The sequence below is a fragment of the Peromyscus leucopus genome, chromosome 22 (assembly GCF_004664715.2).
Source record: "Peromyscus leucopus breed LL Stock chromosome 22, UCI_PerLeu_2.1, whole genome shotgun sequence".
NCBI classification, from domain to species: Eukaryota; Metazoa; Chordata; class Mammalia; order Rodentia; family Cricetidae; genus Peromyscus; species Peromyscus leucopus.
In genome coordinates, this window is record NC_051081.1 from 36111685 (window position 1) to 36136457 (window position 24773).

General features: G+C 45.1%; 1 protein-coding gene across 2 annotated transcripts; it reads right to left on the minus strand.

Moving 5' to 3' along the window:
• Positions 1–185: 185 nt before the first annotated feature.
• Positions 186–24773, minus strand: Ppm1g (protein phosphatase, Mg2+/Mn2+ dependent 1G). Of its 2 annotated transcripts, XM_028874848.2 has the most exons (11): positions 24449–24772; positions 5532–5601; positions 5166–5251; positions 4725–4857; positions 3791–3913; positions 3498–3592; positions 2442–2582; positions 1913–2147; positions 1477–1606; positions 1148–1250; positions 186–818 (listed from the first exon to the last, which is right to left on the minus strand). In XM_028874848.2, the coding sequence occupies exons 1-11, from the start codon at positions 24566–24568 to the stop codon at positions 600–602; spliced, it is 1455 nt and encodes a 484-aa protein (XP_028730681.1). In that variant the 5' UTR covers positions 24569–24772; the 3' UTR covers positions 186–599. The 2 variants fall into 2 exon arrangements, with proteins under 2 accessions (XP_028730681.1, XP_028730675.1); XM_028874842.2 differs by having other exon boundaries at positions 3498–3913; positions 24449–24773.

The window sequence follows — 24773 nt, forward strand, 5'->3', positions numbered from 1 at the left end:
GACGGCACCCCGCCCCCCCTGCGTGCGAACTAGGAAGCCGGCGGCGCCGGGGTGCGAGCCGCCCGGAGGCCCCGGCAGCCCGCTCACTTGGGACCGACTGGCAGGAAGGCACCAACAGCTCCCCAGGGGCTCCCCGGTAGGCCGGCGGGGTCAAGGTAGGGTAAAGAAGGACACTGTGGGCACGATTAGGTTTTGTTTGGCCTTTAGTCTGAAAAAGTGTTGCTCGAAAGTGTACAACAGAGAGCAGGTGCAAGCGGCGAGGGTCACAGAGCCGCCAATAAAAAAGAATGTCCTTAAATAAAGTGTTCACAGAGTAAAAATCAGAACCGCTGGTCCTTCCTTCCCTCCAACACAACAGCACAGGCACACGCCCGCCCGCCCGCCCGCCCGCCGAGGAGAGGAGGCCGGAGGGCCAGCAGAGGCTCCCAGGCTGCCGCGGGGGCAGAGTCCTCTTTGGAGTGGGCCGAGGAAAGCCACCCAGCTCCCCCGCACACCTCATACCCACTGCTAAGGCTAAAAGAAAAAAGACAAAATTCCGTCTCGGGTCCAAGGGCTCAGAACACAGTCCAGGTGGGCAGGCAGCAGGGTCAGGACGGCTGCTAGTCCCGCTTGGCCTTCTTCTGCTCACTGCTGCCGTTCTCCTCAGCCCCCTCGGCCGAGAGCGCCGCCGCCTCCTCGTCGTCCTCCAGTTTCCGCTTGCCGCTCTCTGGCTGCAGCGCTCCTGTGTTCCGGGGCTTGAAGCAAATGATGATGCACGTCATGTTGTCACACCCTGTACCGTCCCCAGAAGTGTCTGGCGCCAGGCACTGATCCAGCAGCTACAAAAAGGTTGAGGCAGTTTAGCCACGGGGTTTGAACGCCTTCCTGGGAACCTCGAGTACCACAAGAAGGCTTGGCCTTGCTAACACCACAGGGTTACTTACAGAAGGGAAGGAATGGGCAGCAGGCATCACAAAACCCACGCTTGGGAACTTTGGATGCCTAGGGCTACATCAGGGGCACGCGGGAAGATGCAACTCTGTAATCAGGGTCTTCCAGTGTGTCTGGGGGTGGCTAATACTACTCCCAGCCTCAGGCCTCAGCTCCAGTGGAGAGAAGAACGTGGCGGCTGTGCAGACTAGGTACCCTCCTCCAGCTTCAAACTCACCTCTTCCACAATGGACGACAGTAACCGAAGCTCCCCATTTTCATCACGTTGGCTGATTTTTGATTGAATAAAGTCTACAACCTCCTGGCTGCTCATCACATTCCTGGGTCAAAAAAGGACAGTCAGAATCCTTAGTCCCACCAAGGCAGAGCAGTCATGTAGGCAGCAGTATTGGTGCAGGCCAGTGTCGGCTCCTGAAGAAAGGCTCCTCAGCTCTGCCTGTGGCTTAAATTCCCCCAGAAGCCCGCCTTGCAGTACTCCTACCGTAGCCGCCAGCCTTACAGAAGTAAGGTTGCAGAAGGGCATTTCAGGGCATCACCAGTGCTCACCAGATGCCATCGCAAGCAATGACCATGAATTCATGGTCGTCAGTGAGAGTCAGCACCTTGATGTCAGGAAGGGCAGAAATCATCTGTTCCTCGGGTGGCAAGTTTTTGTTCCTCTTGTAGAAGTGGTCTCCTGAAAGGTAAGAGTGGTCAGCGGTGTGAATGCTTCCCAGATGGGTATCAGAGGCAGGCCCATGACTTAGTGGAATGAAGAACTAAACTCTAGCTTTTCTAGTTTAAGATCTGCTATCAGAACAAAGGGTTCATCTGCCTTTTTTAAAATAACCAGGACACAGTGAGAACTATAACTTCACTATTTCACAAAGATGTTTAACATTATTCTGAAAGCCACAGGACTTGGAATATTAACCTCTGCTACTAGGTAATCTGGGACAGAGGACAAGACTGCAAGGCTTCCCTATAGCTTCTTGGTCCTCACCAATGGCCCTGGAGAGGTTGAGGCCCCCGTTGACTCGCCCGTCCATGGTGACCTTGCCGCCAGCGTTCTTGATGCGCGCCAGCTCCACTTCGTCCTCTGGTTTGTGGTCGTAGGACATATCTAAAGCTTTGCCGGCTTCAGACACCACACAGCGGGAGTCTCCCGCATTGGCCACGATCAGCTGCTTCCCCCGGATCAAAGCCACCACCGCTGTTGTGCCGCTGTCGGAGCCGGGCTTAAGAGGAGGAAAGGGAGCCTTGTGGGGGCGTCCAGGCTCGGGGGCACTGCTCACCGCCATCTACGCTAGAGAACTTTAACAGATGGGAAGGGCTGTCCGGAGACGGCGGCATGCTCCCTTGCCTTTTTAAAGGCAATCCTGTCCAGATTGCCCTTGCAGTCCCCACTGCAGAATTAATACTCCTGATCATGAATTAAAGACTAAAATATCACGAGATATATTTCTTATAATCAGGAGATTTACACTTGTTTCTTGTTCTTTCTAAAATCCCTCATTTCCTTCTCCACACACCTCTTCTTTGCCTTCCATTCCAGGTACCATCATCTCTTCTTCTTCTTCATCATCCTCTTCGGCCTCCTCGGTGTCGTCCTCCTCCTCCTCCTCGTTCTCTGCCTCCTCACTGCTGTAGCCATCCTCTTCTTCACTGCATTCCTACCAGAGGAGTCAAGCTGTTGAGACTGGGGCACTGAGACACCTTTGCCCTCCTTCTTCAGCAGACTCAAACTACAAACCCGGACAATAGTCAAGGATAGAACCAATAGGTCATGGAAACCTGGGGCAGGGGAGAGGCTAGGATAAGCATGACAAACTGACATTCTGAACTGGGCACAGATGTCATCAGCAGAAGAAGCCCTGGGGAGGGTCAAAGCAGCCAGTCAAACACCTTCTAGAGAATAAACCATTGGAAAAAGGAGACACCCAAATACCCAAAGTAATGAAAACTGCCTTCCTGTTCTCTCTCCAGGAGACAGCTCCTGAAAGGTCGGAACTAACCCACTGTACTGTGCTGGAGAGCCGGCTCTGGGCAAAGCCTGGTGACCCGGTCACTCCTCAGAACTCCCACGGTGGAAGGAGAAAGCCAGCCTTCAAGTTGTCCTCTAACCTCTAAGCAGACGCTCGCACTCGGGCACACACATGTACACAACACAAAATTAATAAACATATGCTTCACTTTTAAATCTTAAAATGTATTCTTCTGAATGTAAAATCAGCCAAAGAAAAGGTAAGGGTTAAAGGTGCGAGACAACACCCTCAAAGGCGGCTTAGAGTGCAGGGAGTCTGGGGAGGGCGTTCAAGTACAAGAAGAGGGGTCAGGAGACCCAGAGGGTGAATTAGACGCTTGCTGGCAAGCCTCATCACCTGATACTGTTCTCACCATCAATACCACCCCCCAGGCCTTACATGACAGAAATAGAGAACTGACTCATGCATGTTATAGATCCTCTGACCCAACACACACACACACACACACTACAGTAAAAACTTTCAGAGAGAGCTGGAAGCAGGGACGGCCCCAAACAGGCCCTCACTGCAACTTCAGTACCCGCCTGCCTCACAAGCCCTTACCTCACTGTCGTCCTCTTCCTCCTCCGCCTCATCTGATTCATCCTCACTGTCCTCAAAGAACTTGGACTTAGCAACTCGAGGCAGCTTGTCAGAGGCTGAAGAGCAGGAAGGTCCAGCCTCACCAGTAGCAGTACCAGGCTCCCCAGTTTGGCCTGCCTCAGTCCCATGTTCCGAGTTGGAGGAAAGGCCTGTGTGGCCTTTGGCTGTGGGGCCATTTTCCTGGGAAGGAGTTTCCCTAGCTGGGTCCTCGGGTCCAGCCTCCCCATTGAGGCCCTGAGGCCCTGGTTCATCACCTGTCCCAGTTCCAGATCTGGTATGGGGAGGGCCCTTCTGACAGTTCTGCCCGTATCGTGTCAGCAGCTCCTCAATAGTCATGGTGGCCTCCTCATGCAGCAGTGCGGCCTCCTCATTGTCCACTGCAGGAGGAGACCGGGTCAGAGCCCCACCCACTCCTCACAGGACAGTCCTTTCACTAGTCAGCACTTCCCACTCACCTCCCGAGTCTAAGGCTCCACTCCCTCATCAACTCTCAGAAAAAGAGTCCCCGAGCTCTCCTCAGTAGCGTGCTGGTCTTTCTTGGTCCAAGGAACACCAGTTATGCCCCCCCACTGTACCTCTCGCGTATTGAGTTGAAACCTTAACTCTGACCGAGGACCCAGAAACCCCGAACACTAGCTTAGAGGAAGGGCTAACTTGTAATAACCAACTACCAAGGCTAATAACTGCCTCAGGCTTGAAAAAAAAAAAAGTCGCCACATATATAACATATAACGTACGTGTGTGTGTGTGTGTGTGTGTGTGTGTGTGTGTGTACACACCAGGAAAACCACATCAAAATATCAAAACATAATACCTGCAAAAATGCTTGGAGCTCTGCAGTAGACAAACGTTAATTCTCTTTGTTATAACCACATATAATGTGGAACACTATACAGGGTTCTTTTTTTTTTTTTTTTTTTTTTTTTTTTGGTTTTTCGAGACAGGGTTTCTCTGCGTAGCTTTGCGCCTTTCCTGGAACTCACTTGGTAGCCCAGGCTGGCCTCGAACTCACAGAGATCCGCCTGGCTCTGCCTCCTGAGTGCTGGGATTAAAGGCGTGCGCCACCACTGCCCAGGCTATACAGGGTTCTTAATGCGAAAACTCCCCAGGTCCCCAGGAAGCCATCCTTTCTTGGAACTGGTGACAACAAAGTGTTCATTTCTCTCTAATACAGGATGCCACACTCACCATCATCTTCATCTGCTACTTTTTCTTTATCATCCTCATCTTCAGTGGGTCTCCCTGCAATCTGTGCCAGTTCCTTAATGACTTCCTCTGTGGTCAACTTGGCATCAATAGCCAAGAAGGCATCTTCTAAAGCCTGAATATAAGCAAAGTAGTATAAGATAACCACGTGGGTACAAATGAACTGCCTAATATACACAGTCGTAGGCACACAGATGGGATGCAGATTCAGGAGTAGTCAATCACACTAAGACACACACAAATAGATAAAATGGTTTAGAACCCTGAGAATATGGGAAGAAGCTTATTTTGGGCATAGGACTCTTTAAGAAAAAATGTCACAGATAAAAAATAGCTAGAGAGCAAAGAGAAGCCAAAGGTTGGAAAATGAGGGAGAACCCTCCAAGAATTAATGTGGAGAATTAACAGTGCAGGAAGACAGACCTTCTGTAGCTTGCCTTCCTTGTAGGCCTTCTGATCTTTGATAATATCAGGAAGATATTTGGCACAATACAAGGCAACTTCCTCCCCTAGAAGAAAGGTTTTATTAACAAAATCGCTTCCCACATGCAAGGACACACTTTAGCAAACCTGAGACATAGCTGTAGAACAATGGGAAAGTCTGACTCTGAAAACACATTTCAATATCACTTCTCTGAGGAGTGTATTAACATAGCCCTTGAGGTTTTCTTACCTATTAGACTTAGTTCAACCCGGGAAAGTTAAAAGAACAAAGGATCCCTTCTCTTGCCTGTTAAAGTCTGGAGTTGGGGGTCTCAGACTGTTACCAATATGGTCTGCTAAAGTTACCTCCATGTCCATCGTAGACAGAAAACATGGCTGTCTCATTGTCCAGCTCAGGAATACAGTTGTGAGCATCCTAGAAGAAGAAGGAACATAATCAGCACGTCTCAAGTTCAAACATTACTTCTCCTATATTTTAGGTCACAAGGTACTTTCATATCTTCATAGCACCATCCTCTGGCTGGCCAAACATGGACTAGAAATGAGAAAGGAAGGTAGGGTGATAAGAGTACAGGAGAAGATGGCCAAGAAGGGTCCCAGAGGAGGAGTAAGAAGAGCAGACTCAGACCTCCACCTCGCTAACACAGACAGCATCCTCCTCTCTAGGAGATCCTGGTCCGCCAGCGAAGAATATTTGGTTATTAGCTGTTCAGAAAATCAGACCTCACCCTTCCAAGCTACAGAATCAGATTACAGGCACTTTAAAGGTTACTTCTGGGCCCATGTGATGGCTCAGATCATAAAGGTGCTTGCTGCCAAGCCTGTCTACTTCAGTTTGATCACCAGGACCCACATGCATGATGGAAGGAAAGGACACGTTCCCAGGAGTTGTCCTCTGACCACACAAGTCATCATGGCACGGGAACACCCTCCCTCCAAACTAAACAATACAGTTACCTGCAGAGCCATTCTGAAAAAGCAGTGAAATTCAAGGAAGGAAATGTTGACGAGAATAAATAGCAAGAAGACCATAGGACCTTACACACCTGAAAACCAGGGGATTCTACAGAAGACTGTAACAGCAGCAGACAATACTGTGCTAACACACTTTTTAAAAAAGAAGCATTGCAGCAATTAACAAATTCTTCCCAAAGCTTAACTCAAGAAGTTGTCCTCAGCTTAAAGGATTTACAAAGGAATTCTCTTTGCAACAAATTAAGTTATTAAAAAACACTGTGTATAGCACTTGCTAATTAGAATTTACAGCTCCATCAGGCTCCTACCTCCTACCCCCAGGTGGAATTGAAATACTACTCCATTCATGAATTGAATCTGAGGTGGAGCTGGAAAAGGCTCTGCCCACACTACCCTTTCTTCATTAAAAGGACAAGCTTGATCAAATTCTTCTAACAAGTTTCTACCGCCTCAAACTAATGTTCCAGGCAGGGCAAAGTTCAAGCAAGGCTGTCGGTCAGTCTGTGGTAAAAGTGTGTTGCAGCTTATTATTGTACAATACCCTGAAGACCACCAGAACTTCCTTCAGCTGCTCTCTTCAGACAGGAGGTACAAATGCTAATTAGCACAGTACTCACCTTGGGTGAGTTAATTTCTTCTTCTTCTTTTTTTTTTTTTTTTTTTTTGGTGGGGGCGTGTTCAAGACAAGAGTTTCTCTGTGTAGCCCTGGCTGCCTTGGAACTCACTCTGTATACCATGCTGACCTTGAACTGAGAGATCCCCCTGCCTCTGCCTCCTGAGTGCTGAGATTAAAGGTATGCACCACCACTGCCAGGCAAGTGAGTTAATTTCAATCATAATTCTCCTTCCTCTTTAAGGCATCAGCATTTTAAAATTTATATCAATATTGAAAAAATCTGAATGTAGTAATTCTCTTATTGGAGCTGAACAAAGACTATGGCATTGTTCTTAGCTAAGAAAAGGAAACATAAGACAGGGAAGAAAGACATCAAATGTCACCAATACAAAGTGCCCCCCAAACAAGCAGCATACCTGTGGTCCTCATCAACTGCAGTGCCTTTTTTGTCTCTTCTTCAGGCCCGAGTTAAGTACCACAGACCAAAGGTCCCATTCGCCCTCTCCCATGACTCCCCCATGGACCACACTAGCTAGCCTTCCTTCCATCTAAGCCAGTGTTTTTCTTCTTAGACCTTCTCCTCTCCTCTCCTCTTACTACCACGCAAGGACATTCTTCTCATTTGTACTTATGATTGCCTGTTGCTCGGCATCATCTCAAACGTCAATGTTCCTAAGAATGCACTCACTAATCAAATATTTGAGACTCTATTATGTGTCGGTGTGTTCTATACGCTTGGGCTAAATCAACAAACAAAAGGGAGACCAGGTCAAGTGATTCATGAAAAATTTCCAGTGAGAGACATAAGACATAGGAAGCACTACTGAAATGGGAGAAATAGCCTCGTAAGATGGCTTGTGTTGGAACTCAGCACTCGGGGAGGCTGAAGTAAGGGCTGCAGTAAGTTCAAGACCAGTCTGGACTAGAGTGAGACCCTGTCCCACATCCTCTACACCCCAAAGGAGAATTAGCTTGGCTTACAGAAAAGCAGAAGAACTGAACTGACATGGGATAAACACTGGGTAAGTGTATGCATGCTAACTCCTAAGAGCTTCTTCCTCAGCAGTTACCACTAATTCCTGAGGAGTGTCCAATTTTGACCAGAACAATTGTATCATTTTAATGTTGCCTTTATAATCCTGCTAATTTTATTTGTAGTTTTGTTACCATAAAATTTGTTTATACACATTTGTTTTGTTTATTTTCCAGACAGGGTTTCTCTGTGTAGCCCTGGCTATCCTGGAATTCCCTCTGGAGACCTGCTTGCCTCTGCCTCCCAAGTGCTGGGATAAGGCCGTGCCTCACCATGCCCAGGTATGTCTGTCTGTCCACATTTAAATAACATTAAAATCAGTTTACTGACACTGGAGTCAGTCTAGACACTAATGCAGAAACATCCTTTTGTACAAAATTAGAATTAGAAAGTAGTAGTATACAGTAGCAGTAAGAGTGAAGCAGAAACACATTCTTCTAGCCCAAACCACCAGGCTATAAATTAGGTTTCCTGGAGAACAACTTGCTACTATGTATCAAAGTTTGTAAGTGGAGGGCTGGAGAGATCCTGAGTTAAAGCACACTTGCTACTCTTACACAGTACACGCTAAGATCCAAAATTACCTGTAACTCCAACTCCAGGGGGATCCAATGCCTATTTCTGGCCTCCATAGGTACATTCACACACATGGCACATACTCACACAGACATAGACATAGATACATACACACAAATCTTTAAACATTTTTCTGAAGTGATCTATGAATTTGACAACTTTTGTTTTTTTTTGTTGTTGTTGTTGTTGTTTTTTTTGTTTTTCAAAATAGGGTTTCTGTGTAGTTTTGGTGCCTGTCCTGGATCTTGCTCTGTACACCAAGCTGGCCTCGAACTCACAGAGATCTGCCTGGCTCTGCCTCACGAAGGCGTGTGCCACCGCCGCCTGGCCGACTATTGTTTGTTTTATGACAGTAATTAGACAAGGATACAGAGTATAAGTATAAGGATATTTAAATGCTGAGCTTGGTGGTATATGCCTAGAATCCTAGCACTTGGGAGGCTAAAATGGTAGGCTTGCCATGAACTTAAGGCCAGTCAGGAATACATAGCAAGAAGTTCACAAGAGAAAACACAACAACTTATTATAGCATTATTGAGTAACAAAAGCAATTTTAAGCTGTGTTTGGTGGGATACACCTTTGATCCCAGTACTCAGGAGGTAGAGGCAGGCAGATCACGGAAGGCCTGCCTGGTCTACACAGTGATACCCTGGCTAAAAAACAAAAGCAACTAACTATCAACCACCTAAACTTCTACTAATGATTGCAAATGGAGCTTCTCCAGTAGAATATAAATAGCTATTAGAAAAGCTAAGTACCAAGTCAGGCATTTTGGCTTACAACTGTGACTGCAGCACTAGGGAGACTGAGGCAGGAGGATCATTACTTTGAGACCAGCTTGTGCTACACAGTAAAACCTTCTCTCGATCAAAGTAAATAAAACAAACAATATTAAAGGTAAAAATGATGAATATGTGTTAGAGAAACGGGTTCACAACATATTAAACGAATAAGAAGAAAAATGTGGGGTTGGGGATTCAGCTCAGTGGTAGAGAGCTTGCCTAGCAAGCGCAAGGCCCTGGGTTCGGCCCTCAACTCCCAATAAATAAATAAATAAATAAATAAATAAATAAATAAATAAATAAATAAATAAATAAATAAATAAGAAAGAGAGAGAAAGAAAGAAAGAAAGAAAGAAAGAAAGAAAGAAAGAAAGAAAGAAAGAAAAGAAAAGAAAAGAAAAGAAAAGAAAGAAAAGAAAAGAAAAGAGAGGTGTTAAAGGTATATTTAGTGCCTGGAAGATAATATATTAAACTTGAAAGTGGGGGTGAAATAATTTTTTTTTTTCTGTTTTCAACATCTACTTCAATTTCTACAGAATTCTCTACAGAGTGTGGCCACCACCACGCCCAGTGCTATCCGTACACTTCAAATCGCTTCTAGATTACTCACATTATTTAATTCATGTAAATGCTATAAAATATGCATTCTTCCCCCTGTTTTTTGTTGTCTTGTCTGGTTTTTCTCTAATTCTATACTGTATTCTTTAAAGAATAACACCAAGAAGTATAAGGCTGGGTGGTGGTGGTGGTGGTGGTGGTGGTGGTGGCGGCGGCGGCGGCGGCGCGGCGGCGGCGGCGGCGGCGGCGGCGGCGGCACACGCCTTTAATCCCAACCCTCAGGAGGCAGAGGCAGGCGGATCTCTGTGAGTTTGAGGCTAGCCTGGTCTACAGAGGGAGTTCCAGGACAGGCATCAAAACTACACAGAAAACAAACAAACAAAAAATCCAAAACAAACAAACAAAAAAAGAATTAAGTATATTGGGTTCAATTGGGCGAGGGCTAATACATGTTCAACATAGCCATGTTTTTCCTCCAGATTTTTTGTTTTGCTCTGGTTTTTGTTTTGTTTTCTTAGTTGGCTGGTTGGTTTTTCAAGACTCTGTCTTCCATATAGCCCTGGCTGTCTTCAAACTCAACAACTTGCCTCTGCCTCCCAAGTGCTGGGATTAAAGGCCAGATTTGTTCTGTTTTTGAGACAGGGTCCCACTACATGGCTATCTTCAAACTCATGATTCTCCTGTCTCATCCCTGAAAGCGCTGGGTAATAGGATGAGACACTATAGTTAGCCTTTTCCAAATATTTCTGATATGCAGTTGGCAGGATTAGCTGATACAGAGGAAAGGGTGGACTGCACTAAATGATCTTCTGGCCACTACCTTGTGTCAATCTCACCCTCTTTTATAATATGGAATAACAATAGTTTAACCACTTTATCAGAGGACAGTCACCAGGACAACACAAAACTGTAAATTGCCATTTGCTATACAGATATTCTGCTCTGAAGTCTGGCACTTGGTTCACTTTTCTTGTCTATCCTTCTTAAAGAGAAATGCCCACAATAGGTTCATCTCATATGCAGGTCTCAGTTCCTAGAACGATCCCACATTACTCTTGCACTTTTTGGTGAGATTACAGACCTACGATATTACTTGGAATTGTTCCACCTTCTCTAAGAGCTTTAATTTCACTTGCATCTTTACTCAGAACCTTTACCTTTGGAGTTTTTGTTCTTTTCTGAGCCACAGCCAAGTATTTCAACATCATCTCTTACAATCTAGAAAAACTCATCCAACCTTGTATAACTGCCAACTGCTTTCTTTAGTCAGTCCTAAATCAGAAACACTAAGTACTGTTGGTCACAAAATGTATGAGATCACGTTGACTGCGGCCACTACGTTCATTCAACATTTGTGTGTAGGTGTACTCTGTGTACACAGCTAGTCACGTCTTTCCCACACTGTTCAAGTTCAGTGTTATTCTCTCTCTGCTGAGCTTCTCCCCACCTTCATTTAAACTTTCCTTTCCCTCTGGTTCTTCTCTTCCTAGACTAACATTTTCTTCTTTAAGTCCTAATCTCAAATCCTTCTCTATCAACATCTTGTTTACAGCAAAAAATGTGAGAGAGCAATCCAAACAACTTTTGTTTTGCAGGCTTATTCTCAGGTACTTTGAAGAATCATCTTGTACAAAGCATGTCACTGTTTCAGGGTTTCTTGAATTTAGTGAAGAGCTATACTTCTGTACCTTCAACTGATTGTTCTTAGAGGCTGTCTGTTCCACTTCAATACTCTTATAATAGGAACACAGAAGCCTTCATTAAAAAATAATAAGCTGGGCGGTGGCACACGCCTTTACTCCCAGTACTCAGGAGGCAGATCTCTATGAGTTCAAGACCAGCTTGACCTATAAAGCAAGTTCCAGGACAGCCAGAGCTGTTATAGAGAGAAACTCTGTATCGAGGGAGGGAGGGGAGGAGGGGAGGAGGGGAGGAGGGAAGGAGGGAAGGAGGGAAGGAGAGAAGGAAGGAAGGAAGGAAGGAAGGAAGGAAGGAAGGAAGGAAGGAAGGAAGATTGAACTGTCTTCCATCTTTTTTAATATTGTATTTATCAGGTTTACTCAGTTTACTTTTTGTGTGAGCATTTTGTGTGCATGTTTGTATGTGCACCATGTGTATGCTTGATGCTCACAGAGGTCAGAATTGATCCCCTGAACGAGAGTTACAGATGGCTGCAAATCATGTGGGTATTGGGAATCGAACTCAAGTCCTTTGCCAGAGCAACAAGTGCCCTTAATCACTAAGATTATTTCTTTGGTTTTATTTCTTTCCGTGGAATTTTAACTTCCACAGCCAACACCCAATAGTGGTCCATCTTTAAATTCCTAGCTGTTAGTCATCTATTAGAGGACTGCTGAGTTATTCTTGGTAGCTTTCATCACATTGTTCCTGCCTTGCTTAATTTAAGGCAGTCACCACTACCCATGTGTATAACCGGATCTCCTAATTCTAATGCCATTCTCCAACGACTCCACTTTTAACACAGATACTCTTCCACTACCCAGCAAAGCACATATGTACTCAGTCTTTTCTCCTAGCCTTCTTCCTAACACTACCTCCCCTACTCATTCCTCTGTCTGTTAGATTCTACATCTCAATGACTCTAAGACGCCTTTCCCAACTATACCAATGCTCGAAACTTGCAGTATTTCTTGCCTTTACCAATAATCGGGCACTGAATAGACACTACTTCACACTGTCATCCAATGTTCCACAGGAGAAAGGAGTCCTATGTCCAAAGCCGGATTTTAAACCAGTATGCAAAAGCAAAGACTGTTTTAAATTTCTTTACTGCTCTGGGGTCTACTGCAGATCCTTCATGTCTGCTTATAGGATGGTGCTATGGTTTAGATATGGTTTGCTGTCTAGAGATGTATATGCTCTATAGAGGCCAGGCCCCCAGGGTGGCAGTGTTGAGGTAGTAATGGTACCTAGAATCAGGTAGAAGCTACAGCCTTATGGAAGAGTAATGTTGGCTTGCAGGAATGATTCAAGTCTGGTAGAGTGTATTACTCCCACAAGACTGCCTCTCATGAAGAGAGCCTGAATCATCCCAGGTCTCTTGCTTCCTAAGTCTTAATAACAAAGGATCTTTTCGACAGGTTCTCCTAACATCTGCCACACGGTTCTCACCAGAGTGGAGCAGATTCTAGCACCATGCTTGAACCTCCAAACTGTAAACTAAAATTTTTCTTTACAAAGGATACAGCTTCGATGGGCGTTGGTGGTGCACCCACCCAACACTCAGGAGGCAGAGGCAGGCAGATCTCTGAGTTGGAGGCCAGCCTGGTCTACAGAGTGAGTTCCAGAATAGCCAGGGCTACACAAAGAAACCCTGCAGGGGGCGGAAGGGTAAGACGGGACGGATCTTCTCTCTCACTTGTGACATGAAACCCAGAAATGTATTATTGTGATGTCTAGAAGAGATGATTCAGAATACACACAACATGAGTCACCAGAGAGTAAGTAAGGCTATTAGGCCTTGGTCTTCCGAAGTCATATATTCCACAGCCCTTTTGACCTTCTATGCAATGTATGCATCCATTTAATAAAGGGTTAGTTAATTCTCTTAACTGATTCCAATCTCCTGATAGCTCTCCTGTTTCTAAATCAATCACTGAGATACACACACACACACACACACACACACACACACACACACACACACACATCTAAATCCTTGTAAGTCAAGATAAAAGATTCAATGGCAGTTAGGAAGGGAATTCTCTTCTAATTTTAAGAGCCAGTTATGGTGGTATATGCCTATAATTCCAGCACATGGGAGGTAAAAGCTGGAGGATCAAGAATTTGAGACCAGTCTATACTATACCAGATCCTGTCTCAAATAACCAAATAAAAGGGTCACTGAGATGGCTCAGCAGGTAAAGGTGCTTGCCACCAAGCCGGATGACCTGATATTCGGTTCATGGGTCCCACATAATGGAAGGAGAGAACTAACATCCACAAGTTATCCTCGGACCTTCATATGTACATTGTGGGATGTGCATGGCTCTCCATATACATACATTAAGAAATATGAAATAAATCTAATAATAAACAAACAGCCCTAAAAGATAACATAATATCATATAACTTTAAAAATTAAGTATATTCAGCCTGGAAAGATGGCTCAGTTGGTAAAATGCTACCATGCAACTGAATTCTGATTCCCATCACCCACATAAAAGCCAGACACAATTATTGAAAAAAAAAAAAATAGCCAAATGAATGGAAACACATGAACTATGAACCAAAGGCTGAGGGGCCCCCAGCTGAATCAGGCCCTCTGAATAGGTGAGACAGTTGGTTGGCTTGATCAGTTTGGGAGGCAACTAGGCAGTGGGACCGAGTCCTGTGCTCATTGCATGAGTTGGCTGTTTGAAACCTGGGGCTTATGCAGGGACACTTGGCTCAGTCTGGGAGAAAGGGACTGAACCTGCCTGGACTGAGTCTACCAGGTTGATTGCAGTCCTCGGGGGAGGACTTGTCCTGGAGGAGGTGGGAATTGGGGGTGGGCTGGGGATAAGGGGAGGGGTGGGAGGGGGAGAATAGGGGAACCTGTGGCTGATAGGTAGAACTGAATGGTATTGTAAAATAAAAAAATAAAAAATAAAAATAAATAAATAAAAAAAGCTAGACAGCACAGGGCTACACAGTGAAAACCTGTCTCAGAAAACAAAGCAGCTGGGCAGCAACACCTATCTGTGACCCCAGCCCTGGGTGTATGGGGATGGGAGGCAGGGATAGGTAGATCCCTGGAGCTCACGGGCCTGCCCGACAGTCTAGTCAAATGGATGATCTCAGGGTTCAGAGAGCAACGTCTCAAAAAATAAGATGGCAAGGCGATTCAAGGAGACACAGGAAACCATCTGATGCCAATTTCTGGCTTCTACTCAAACACATGCACCCATGTGCACAACCACATTGAATAGGGAGATACTACACTTACACACACACACACACACACACACACACACACACACACACACACACACAATGCATGTATTTGATGAAAAATAAAAATTAAACCAGGCATGGTGTTACATACCTGTAATCCTAACACTTGGGAGGCAGAGGCACAAGTACAAGAACCTGATACAAGTAGATAATTTGAGGCCACCCAGGGCTACATAATGAGACAATGCCTCAATTTCCCTACTGATTAAAAAAAAAAAAAGTCATACAGAGTATAAAATAGTGGTTTCTAGGGACTGAGGAATTGTCTTCTGAGTCAGAGGTCCAGTTTTCCAAAATAAAGAGTTCTGAAAATTAGTTACACAATGTGAATATATTGAATACTGCAAAATGCATTCTCCTTTTCTTGTTGAAATAGGGTTTTGTGTAGCATAAACAATCCTTGAATTCCTGCCCTGACTTCTCAAGTGCTGGGATTACAGACACACAGTATCACATTTAGCTTTAAATTGTACACATGTGAGTGGTCAACATGAAAATGTCCTTGTGTATTTTACATAATTAAAACACTTAGTCAGAGCCTGGTGGTGGTGTCTTGTGCCTTTAATCCCAGCACTCGGGAGGCAGAGGCAAGTGGATCACTGAGTTCGAGGCCAGCCTGGTCTACACAGTGAGTTCCAGGACAGCCAGGGCTATACAGAGAAACTCTGTCTCAAAAAACCAGAAACTAAAAACAAACAAAACAAAACAACAACAACAACCAAACACCTAGCCAGAGGTGATGGCACACACCTATTTTAATCCCAGTATACGGAAGGCATGAGGACTGCAGTGAGTTAGAGGCTAACTTAGGCTAACTTGGGCTAACCAGTGAGTACAGTCTCAAAAGGATCTGAAAACCAACAACACAACTTCTTCCTACACCAAAAGTCCAACCTAAGATGGCTTCATTGGTGAATTCTACCAAACAGAAATATTGGTATAGGCCGGGGATAGTGGTGGTGGTGGCACACACTTTTAATTCCAGCACTTGGGAGGCAGAAGCAGTCAGGACCTCTGGGTTCAAATCTAACCTGATCTACATAATGAGTTCCAAGATAGCCAGGGCTACACAAAGAAAACCTGTCTCACCTCCTTCCCCCAAAAAAGCAGCTGAGCGGTTGATAGGGAATGGAGAGATGATTCAGCCATTAAGAGCACTTACTGCCCTATTGGGACCAGAGTTCAAATCCTAGAACCCACATTAGGCGGTTCACAAATACCTGAAACTTTACCTCTATGCGATTCCTTCTTTTTTAATAATTTATTTAACATTTTATTTTATGTGCACTGGTGTGAAGGTGTCAGATCCCCTGGAACTGGAGCTATAGTCAGTTGTAAGCTGCTATGTGGGTGCTGGGAATTGAATCTGGGTCTCTGGAAGAACAGACGGTGTTCTTAACTGAACCATCCCTCCAGCCCCCCTCCAAGCAATTTTACACCCCCTCCTGGACTCTGTGGGCACCTGCGCGCGCGCGCACAGCGCACATGCTGACATAAACAAACAACAAACAAACAAACAAACAAAGACATTATTTGACAAAACTTAAAGGCCCATTCATGACAGAAAACCTCAACCAAACTAGGAAGGAAGAAACCTCCTTACCCTAGTAAGAGCTTATCTATAAGGGATGGGGATAGAGCTCAGTGGTAGTATTCTCACAATACACTTCTGTGACCACAAGGTTTTTCCTCACATACCAAATAAATAATCCTAAAGCAGTAGACATTCCTACAACTCCTTCCCTAGGTTCAATTAGTTTGCTAGTGCAAATCACAGAATTCCGGGAAACATTTAGTGAGTGCAGGACTGGGCATTGCTGAACCATCTCGGCAGACTGCGTGAGGGCTCAGCTTTCATGCCCTCTGGTGATCTCCACACATCAGCTACTTTAAGTTCCTGTACTCCTTTGGTGTTACACAGGCACTACTAATCAAATCCCTGGCCACTGGTCATTAACCTATCAGCCTCTCTAGCTAAGGATGTGTGCTGGAAGGCCCAACTATCTACTATACCTCAGCTTTTCTTGTGACACTCCCTCATTTCTAAAGATACATAGGGGCTATCAGCTGTCACCCAGATCATTAGCATACAAGACACTACTTTGATGAGTCCAAGGATTTTAATATGACTAGATACAAAGGGCAAATATACATTTCCTAATATCACTCATAGCAATTCCATTCTTAGATATATACCCAAAATATATTTCCACACAAAAAGTTGTACACGCATCATTATTCACAATAGGCAAATTTGCAAATCTAAACATCTATCAGCAATAAAGAAACAAAATTACAGGGAAATATTATTGAGCTATTAAAAATAAAGGACTAGGGGGTTGGAGGGCTGGATCAGTGGTTAAGAGCACTGGCTGTTGTTCAAGAAGTCCTGAGTTCAATTCCTAGCAACCAGATGGAGGCTCACAACCATCTGTAATGGGATCTGGTGCCCTCTTCTGGCCTGTAGGCATACATGCAGACAGAACACTGTACACATAATAAATAAATCGTTTAAATATATATATATATGTGGGTTGGAGGAGACAGCTCACTGGTTAAGAGCATTTGTTGTTCGTGCAGAAGACTTAGATTTGGGTTCCAGCACCAACATGGTGGCTCATAACTGTTTGTAACTCCAGTTCCAGAATATCCAACACCCTCTTCTGACTTGTATGGGAACCAGATAAGACACACATGGTGCACATACAAATACATATGCAAAACACTCATACACATAAAAATAAAAATTTTAGCTTGTCAGGGATGGGGGGTCCAAAAGCTCTGGGACCAGGTACTAAAACTCCAACTGTGAGTCTCGTCCTCTGGTTGGCTCCTCCCACACTCGCCTCTTCCTCTCGACCCCTCTTCATGCTCACACTTTTGCCTTGTCTTTTAAACCTTTCACAGAAGCTCCTCTTGGGTCACCTCACTGCTCTCACTTGGTCTATCACACAAGACCAAATCAAAGCAATACTTCTTTTAGAGTAGAGTCACTCCAGACTCAGAGCTCCTAGAATCACTGCGTCCCCCCCCAACCAGGAGGAAGTAGCTAGACAGAAAAATGACATCTCTATTATTTATAAAGAAGGGGTCTGGAGGGCTGGAGAGATGGTTCAGTGGTTAAGAGCACTGGCTCCTCTTCCAGAGGTCCTGAGTTCAATCCCCAGCAACCACATGGTGGCTCACAACCAGATCTATAATGAGATCTGGTGCCCTCTTCTGGCCTGCAGACAAACATGCAGTCCCGATACTGTATGCAAGAAATCTTTAAAAAAAAAAAAAAAAAAAAAAAGAATCTGGAATAAAGGACACCCCACCCCACCCTCATCCCATGTCAAAATCAAGGCCCTGAAACCTAGCTCAGAGTTCCAGGAAGCCAGATGTTTGGGGACTGTGGAAGAAAAGCAGATGCCCCCTACCCCAGACACCTGGTGTTCGCAAAAGGAGACAACAGATCCTGTAGTTTCCAAAACAGCTTGTCTAAGGGAACCAGCTAACTCCCCATTCTGCCCCAAATGAATTCCCACCTCCTTCTGCCCCTAAGCTACAAAATCCCCAGCTTGAAGCATGTTATCTGCAGTCTCCTGGACTCTGGTCACTGAGTGACTGGGTCCTGTGCCCTGTCCAGGGGTGGGGTCAGAACTTGAGAAGGTGCCTCTCTGGTGTTAAATAAAGCTGGCTTCAGCTGTTTGAAAATAAATAAATAAAAAAAATAAAATAAAATAAAAATTTTAGAAACCTTTTTAAAAATTACAGTTAGTGCCAGCAAGATGAATCAGCCAAGCCTGACGATCTGAATTTGATCCTTGGGATCAACATCATGGAAAGACAGAGCCACTTCCTGCAAATGTCCTCTGATGTCCGGACGGGCATTGTGGCACAGGCATGCAGACACGTATGTACATGATTAAAGAGATGTAATAAAAAAACATGAAACAGTTACACTTAGTAAAAGCAGCCTGATGCTAAAGGTAACACACTGACCACCAACTCACAGTCCTGTTTCCCCCGGTAAAGGGCACTTTCTTTTCTTGCAGATTCCCCTGAGCCAGAGACCAACACCACCAGTGTTCTAGGATGACAGGGCTTAGTTGTCCGTTTTCAAACAAAACTCACAGGGCTGGAAACATGGCTCAGTGACTAAAAACACTTGCTGCTCTTACAGAGGACCCCAGTACGATACCAAGCACTCACATGGTAGCTCACAACCATCTGGAACTCCAGTTCCAGAAGATCTGATACCCTCTTCTGATCTCCATGGGCACTAGGCATATACACAGTATACAAACATGCATTTGAGCAAAAAACTTATACACATAAAATAAAAACTGATTAACTCAAAGAAAAAAGGTCAACTCAATTCACATAAAATGTTCAGAAGAGGCAAACCAACAGAAACAATATAAATTAATATAAGATAAGGTGAAATCAGGCAGTGGTGGTGCACAACTTTAATCCCAGCATTTGGGAGGTAGAGGTAAGTGGATCTGAGTTCATGGCCAGCCTGGTCTACAGAGTGAATTCCAGGACAGTCAGGGCTACACAAAGAAACTCTGTCTCGAAAAGCAAAAAAAAAAAAAAAGAAAAAAGAAAAAGAAAAAAAAAGTCTGACTAGGTCCTAGACAACCTGAGGGTCATTACCCCTTTGAGAAACCTCTATCTCCAAAAAATATTATAATTCGCTGGGCGGTGGTGGCGCACGCCTTTAATCCCAGCACTCGGGAGGCAGAGGCAGGCGGATCTCTGTGAGTTCGAGGCCAGCCTGGGCTACCAAGTGAGTTCTAGGAAAGGTGCAAAGCTACACAAGAGAAACCTTGTCTCGGAAAAAAAAATATTATAATTCATAACATTAGCAACATTACAGTTATGAAGTAGCAATGAAAATAATTTTATGGTTGTGGTAGCATTAGGAGGGTTGAGAACCACTGCCTTAGACAAAGAAATTTTGATCTGGTTCAGTACATTGAAGGTGCTTTAAAATACATGTGAAGATCAGGTAATAAATGCTCCTTAATTGGAGATTCCCTCTCTGAAACAGAACCCCATGGCACGCTTGTGATATCCGATATCCCATCTTATAATATCTTCTCCATTAAGAAGACTGAAGCTTTACACAGCTGCACTCAGGACTATCATCTCAGCACCTGTGAGGAGTTCAAGGTCATCTTCAGCTACACAGAAAGTTTGAGCCTATAGGAGACCATCCTAAAACAAACAGTCATGCAAGCCTCTTAAGATTTTTCTATTCAGCATTACATTCAATCTAGATGTTCTCTAAAAAAAAAAATTTTAAGATATATTGCTGTGGAATAATCCTTCTGTACATTGTGAATATGTATTACTCTCATTGGTTAAAAAAAAGCTGACAGGCCAGGCTGGAGAGATGGCTCAGAGGTTAAGAGCACTGACTGCTCTTCCAGAGGTCCTGGGTTCAATTCTCAGCAACCATATCATGGCTCACAATCATCTGTAATGAGATCTGGCATCCTCTCTGGCCTGCAGGCATACATGCGACAGAACACTGTATACATAAATAAATCAATCTTTAAAAAAAAAAAAAAAAAAGCTGACAGGCCAGTAGCCAGACAGGAAGTATAGGTGGAACATGCAGACACAGAGGACTCTGGGAGGAAGGAAGGGCAGAACCAAGAGATGCCAGAGCTGAGCAAGCAGGACATGTAAAACATGAAGTAACAAGGCATAAGTCATGTGGCAAAGCATAAATAAAAATATGGGTTAATTTAAGTGTAAGAGTTAGCTAGAAACAAGCCTGAGCTATCAACTGAATGTTTACAATTAATATAAACCTCTGTGTGGTAGCTTGGAAGCGGCTCCTAGGATGGGAAAACTTTGCCTACATATGGTGTTCCAACATGGCACAACTACATCCACATAAAACCTAAGAGAACTTGGAGCTCATTGGTTAATAAAAAGCTGACAGGCCAGCAGCCAGATAGGAAGTTTAGGAGGGACACGCAGACACAAAGGACTCTGGGAGGAGGAAGGGCAGAGTCAGATGCCGTTCAGCCACTGAGCAAGCAGGACATTTATAAGTAATAGTAAGCCTCTGAGTGGTTACTTGGGAATTGGCGGGTGGGAGAAAATATATATATATATATATATATATATATTATATATATATATATATATATATATATATATAAAACTTTATGTTCATGGGCATTTTGCCTGAATGTCTAATGTCTATCTGTACATCACACGTGTACCTGGTGCCCCAGGAGGCCTGGAGAAGGTGTTAGATCTCCTGGAACAGGTAGCTGTAGGCCGCCACAAGGATACTGGGAACAAACCCAGGGTCCTCTGGACAAGCATCAAGTGCTCTTATCTGCTAAGCTATCAACCTCTTCAGATCTTTGATAATCTTTTATGACTACTACTCAAAATTAGACTCCAAACATACCAATACCAAATAGGACATGGCAATGCATACCTGTAATCCTAGCATTCAGGAGACAGAGACAGGAAGATACCAGCAAATTCCAGAACTGAAAGGGCTATATATAAAGACCCTGTCTTCTCCCCTCAGCTCCCCAAAAAGGTTGCAGAGGTGACAGTAGGTAAAGGCACTTGCCACCAAGTCTGGCAACCTGAGCTCAATCCCTAGGATCTATACAGGTAGAAGCAGAGATGAAATGGTCCTTTGAACTTCACATGTGTGCTATGGCACATGCATACATCCACACGAAAAATAAATGTAAAACAAATTAAGATACTGACACAGCTTTTTAAAAAGGGGAAATATTTATTGAATTTTGTAAAATCCTAACTCTCCATAGAAAACTGTTCTGCTTCTTTCAGAGGAGCCTCAAAATTCCTTTTCCTTTGTAGCAGTACATTGCCTTTAGACTGGACTTCTCATCAGCAACCAAAACCTCACAATGTTTTATGTTTCTCAGAACCTCTTCTACTCTTAACCCCACAGCACACAGCTCAGCCAGCTAGCTAGAGGATCCCTCCAAACCATGAAGAAGAAGGGAACATTGCTATGGTACTTTGACACACATGTTCCCCACCCCCCAAAAAAAGAAAATTCTGGTTCCCCACCAAGAGGGTTGGAAAGAGGCAATAAGTATAAAATGTCAGCTTTTCATGACCACCATCCACCCTTGCTTCAAGGGAGGGAGTAAAGCAAGTCTAAGGCTAAAATCTATGTGTCAGAATTTTAGCAACCCCTATAAGGTATACACAATTAACCTTACCTGGAACTCAGTCATTAGAACCAAGCCAACAATGTAAACGGGCTTCATTAATAGGTGGAATCAAGCCTGTTCCTTAGGAAAAGAGGGACAAAGATATACCATAACCCTTCCCCATCTTTCTGGACCATTGAGCTATATATACTCCTAGGTCAAGAGCTTATTTTCTGAAAAGATTCATTTAAGAGACTAGAAACTATAGTATCTTAGTTCTTTTCTTACAATAGCAAAGACACTATGTAATACCTGGAGGGAGGAAACAAACCTAGAAAGAAAAATATCTATGAAGCAGAAAAGAATCTGAACTAGCTGGGCAGTGGTGGCGCAGGCTTTTAGTCCCAGTACTCAGGAGGCAGAGGCAGGCGGATCTCTGTGAGTTCGAGGCCAGCCTGGTCTACAGAGTGAGATCCAAAACTACACAGAGAACCCTGTCTCAGGGGGAAAAAAATCTGAACTAGTACTCTAAGAAGACAAGGCCTAAGTAACTCAAACAAGAGGAAATTCAGGAATAGCATAGCAGGAAGGCTTTAATGCTCAAGTAGATTGCCTCTGAAAATGAAGATTAGGATCCCAAGAACAGTCAAGCAAAATTCTCACACCAAACCACCCTAAACTAAAAATGAAGTAGTTCTCTAATCACTAATGGAGAAACCAAAAAACAAAGGGAAATAAATGTTTAGCAAGTAAGTAAAAACACAGAATTCCTGGATTTGAAAACACTCAAGCAACTCAATTCACAAAAATCTAGAAAGAGTTCCCCATAAAGTGGAAAAACTATTTCATTCCACAGCAATGGAAATCAAGGAATGAGAAACTTGAAAAGTCTGAGATAAACAGTCACTAAAAGAAAACACGATAGCCTAACCCAAACACCAGCCAGACTAACACAATGCCCCCCCCCCATTTTGAGAGAATGAATGAATAAGAGAATGAGGTATCTATCAGCAGAGGCCAGAAGAGGGCACTGGGTCTGTGGAGCTGGAAGATACAGGTGGTTGTGAGCTGCTTGACATGGGTGCTGAGAATCAAACTCTGGTCTCCTGCAAGAACAGCAGCCACTGAGCCATCCCTCGGGCTTTCCTTCTGAAGGAAAATATCCAGGTGTCTCTAACTACAGCCAGTTAGTTGTATAGTATCACTGAGAAGTATGAAAGCTGTGCTTTAGTCTGCCGCCTGTAAGAACAGCACCTCCGGTCTCCAACAACTTAATACATACCGATTCTTTGTATCTAGATACAAGTGTGCTAACCTTTCAGGCCTCAATTTCCAAGCTGTCAAATCTGGGCACTAAGCCAGATGAGACGGATGAATAGGACCATCTCCTTGCTGAAACTGTTTGTCTAGATGCTATAGATAATGCTAGAACCATTATCAAAGGCTGCTGAGAGAATAAATTTTGAGTCTGAGAACAAATCGTTTAAGTTCACGCTGTCATTCCAGAGCTAACCACAGGGAGGAGCGAGGGATTTGAGAAAAATCCCCAAGGGAGACAGTATTTGGCTGCTACCTGAAGCCCACCTACTAAGTGGATAAACCCTCAATTCCAGACATAATTAGAGCATTTACCTAGTCCCTCTACCTAGAGCTCGCAAAATTTCTCAAAGACATTTATTGTCCACCTTTCCCATGTCCATCCCACCACCCAGGTTTTCCTGTTCATTGTCGTCTCACATCCATTTGCTCAACGCTGTTAATCCACATGGTGGTTTTCCCTTGCATCCAAAGTGGATTTGTTTTTTTTTTTTTTAAAGTTACCCGTAGATTGTGACGAAAAAAAATTTGCTGCAATGACTGAAACTCGAGTAAACTAAATTATAAGCACAGGCGAATGACAACTTAGTAAGTTTTAAAGAAATCGAGTGAGGAAAAAATTGCAAGCATCATTTTTTTTTTCCAAGCAGGCCTAGAGACAGACAATTCTTTCCCTAAAGGTCGTAAAAGGATTCGGAAAGAATACAAACGAGTGACAATTCTCGAAGGTCAAGCAGAGCCTCTGAAATGAACGCGAGGTGTCTTAAGGCTAAAGCAACGAAGGGTTAAGCACGGGAAACACATTATTCGCCCGGGCTCCTTTTTTCCCATCAAGTTTCCAGCCCCAAGAGGCCTGCCACATCACACATTCGAAGAATAAAAAAGCGAACCAGCCGTTCACATCTACTCCGCCAAGCAGCGAGCAGACAGCCAAGCTGGCCTCTCCGCTCTGACAACTACACCCCACGCCGCCTGGAAGCCTGGAGGGCTGGGCCGGCACCGGAGGATGGCGCGAAGGCACCGAGACACGGCGGACAGTGGGCGGAAGGTGCCTCTCCCCACATGGCAGGGCTCTCTCGGCGCCACCGGCCATCGCGCCGCGGTCCCCGAGCTCAAGCAGCTCCCTCTCCGCCCGGATCCCGCGCTCGCCGCCGCCGCCGCCGCCTCCCGCACCGCGGCCGCAGGCTCTCGCCAGGGACCCTTGCCCGGGGAAGCACCCCGTCCCCTCCCCCGCTCCCTTTCTCTTGTCAGGCTCCGGCCGTGCAGTGGCCAGCCTCCGGGGGCCCTGTCTCCTCACCTCCATGGAGACGCGCCAGCCTTGCATGGCGGAGAAGCCGTAGGGCAGCGGGAGGCGCGGGGCGCCAACCCCGTCCCCGGAGCACTTCACCGTGTTGGGCTGGGAGAGGTAGGCACCCATGGCGGCGGGCGGGCTGGCTGGCTGGCGGGCTGGCTGGCTGGCGGGCCGGCGGCCTGTGGGGCAGGCGAGCGGGACGCGACCCTTGCCGGCGCCGGAGCCGGGGGCCCCGGGGGCGCGCGTGGCAGGGAGCGGGCCCGGCTGCGCAGCCGACGCAAGGTGCCGGCGAAAGGCGCGAGGCCGGCCAGGAGGCGGTAACGGGACGGGA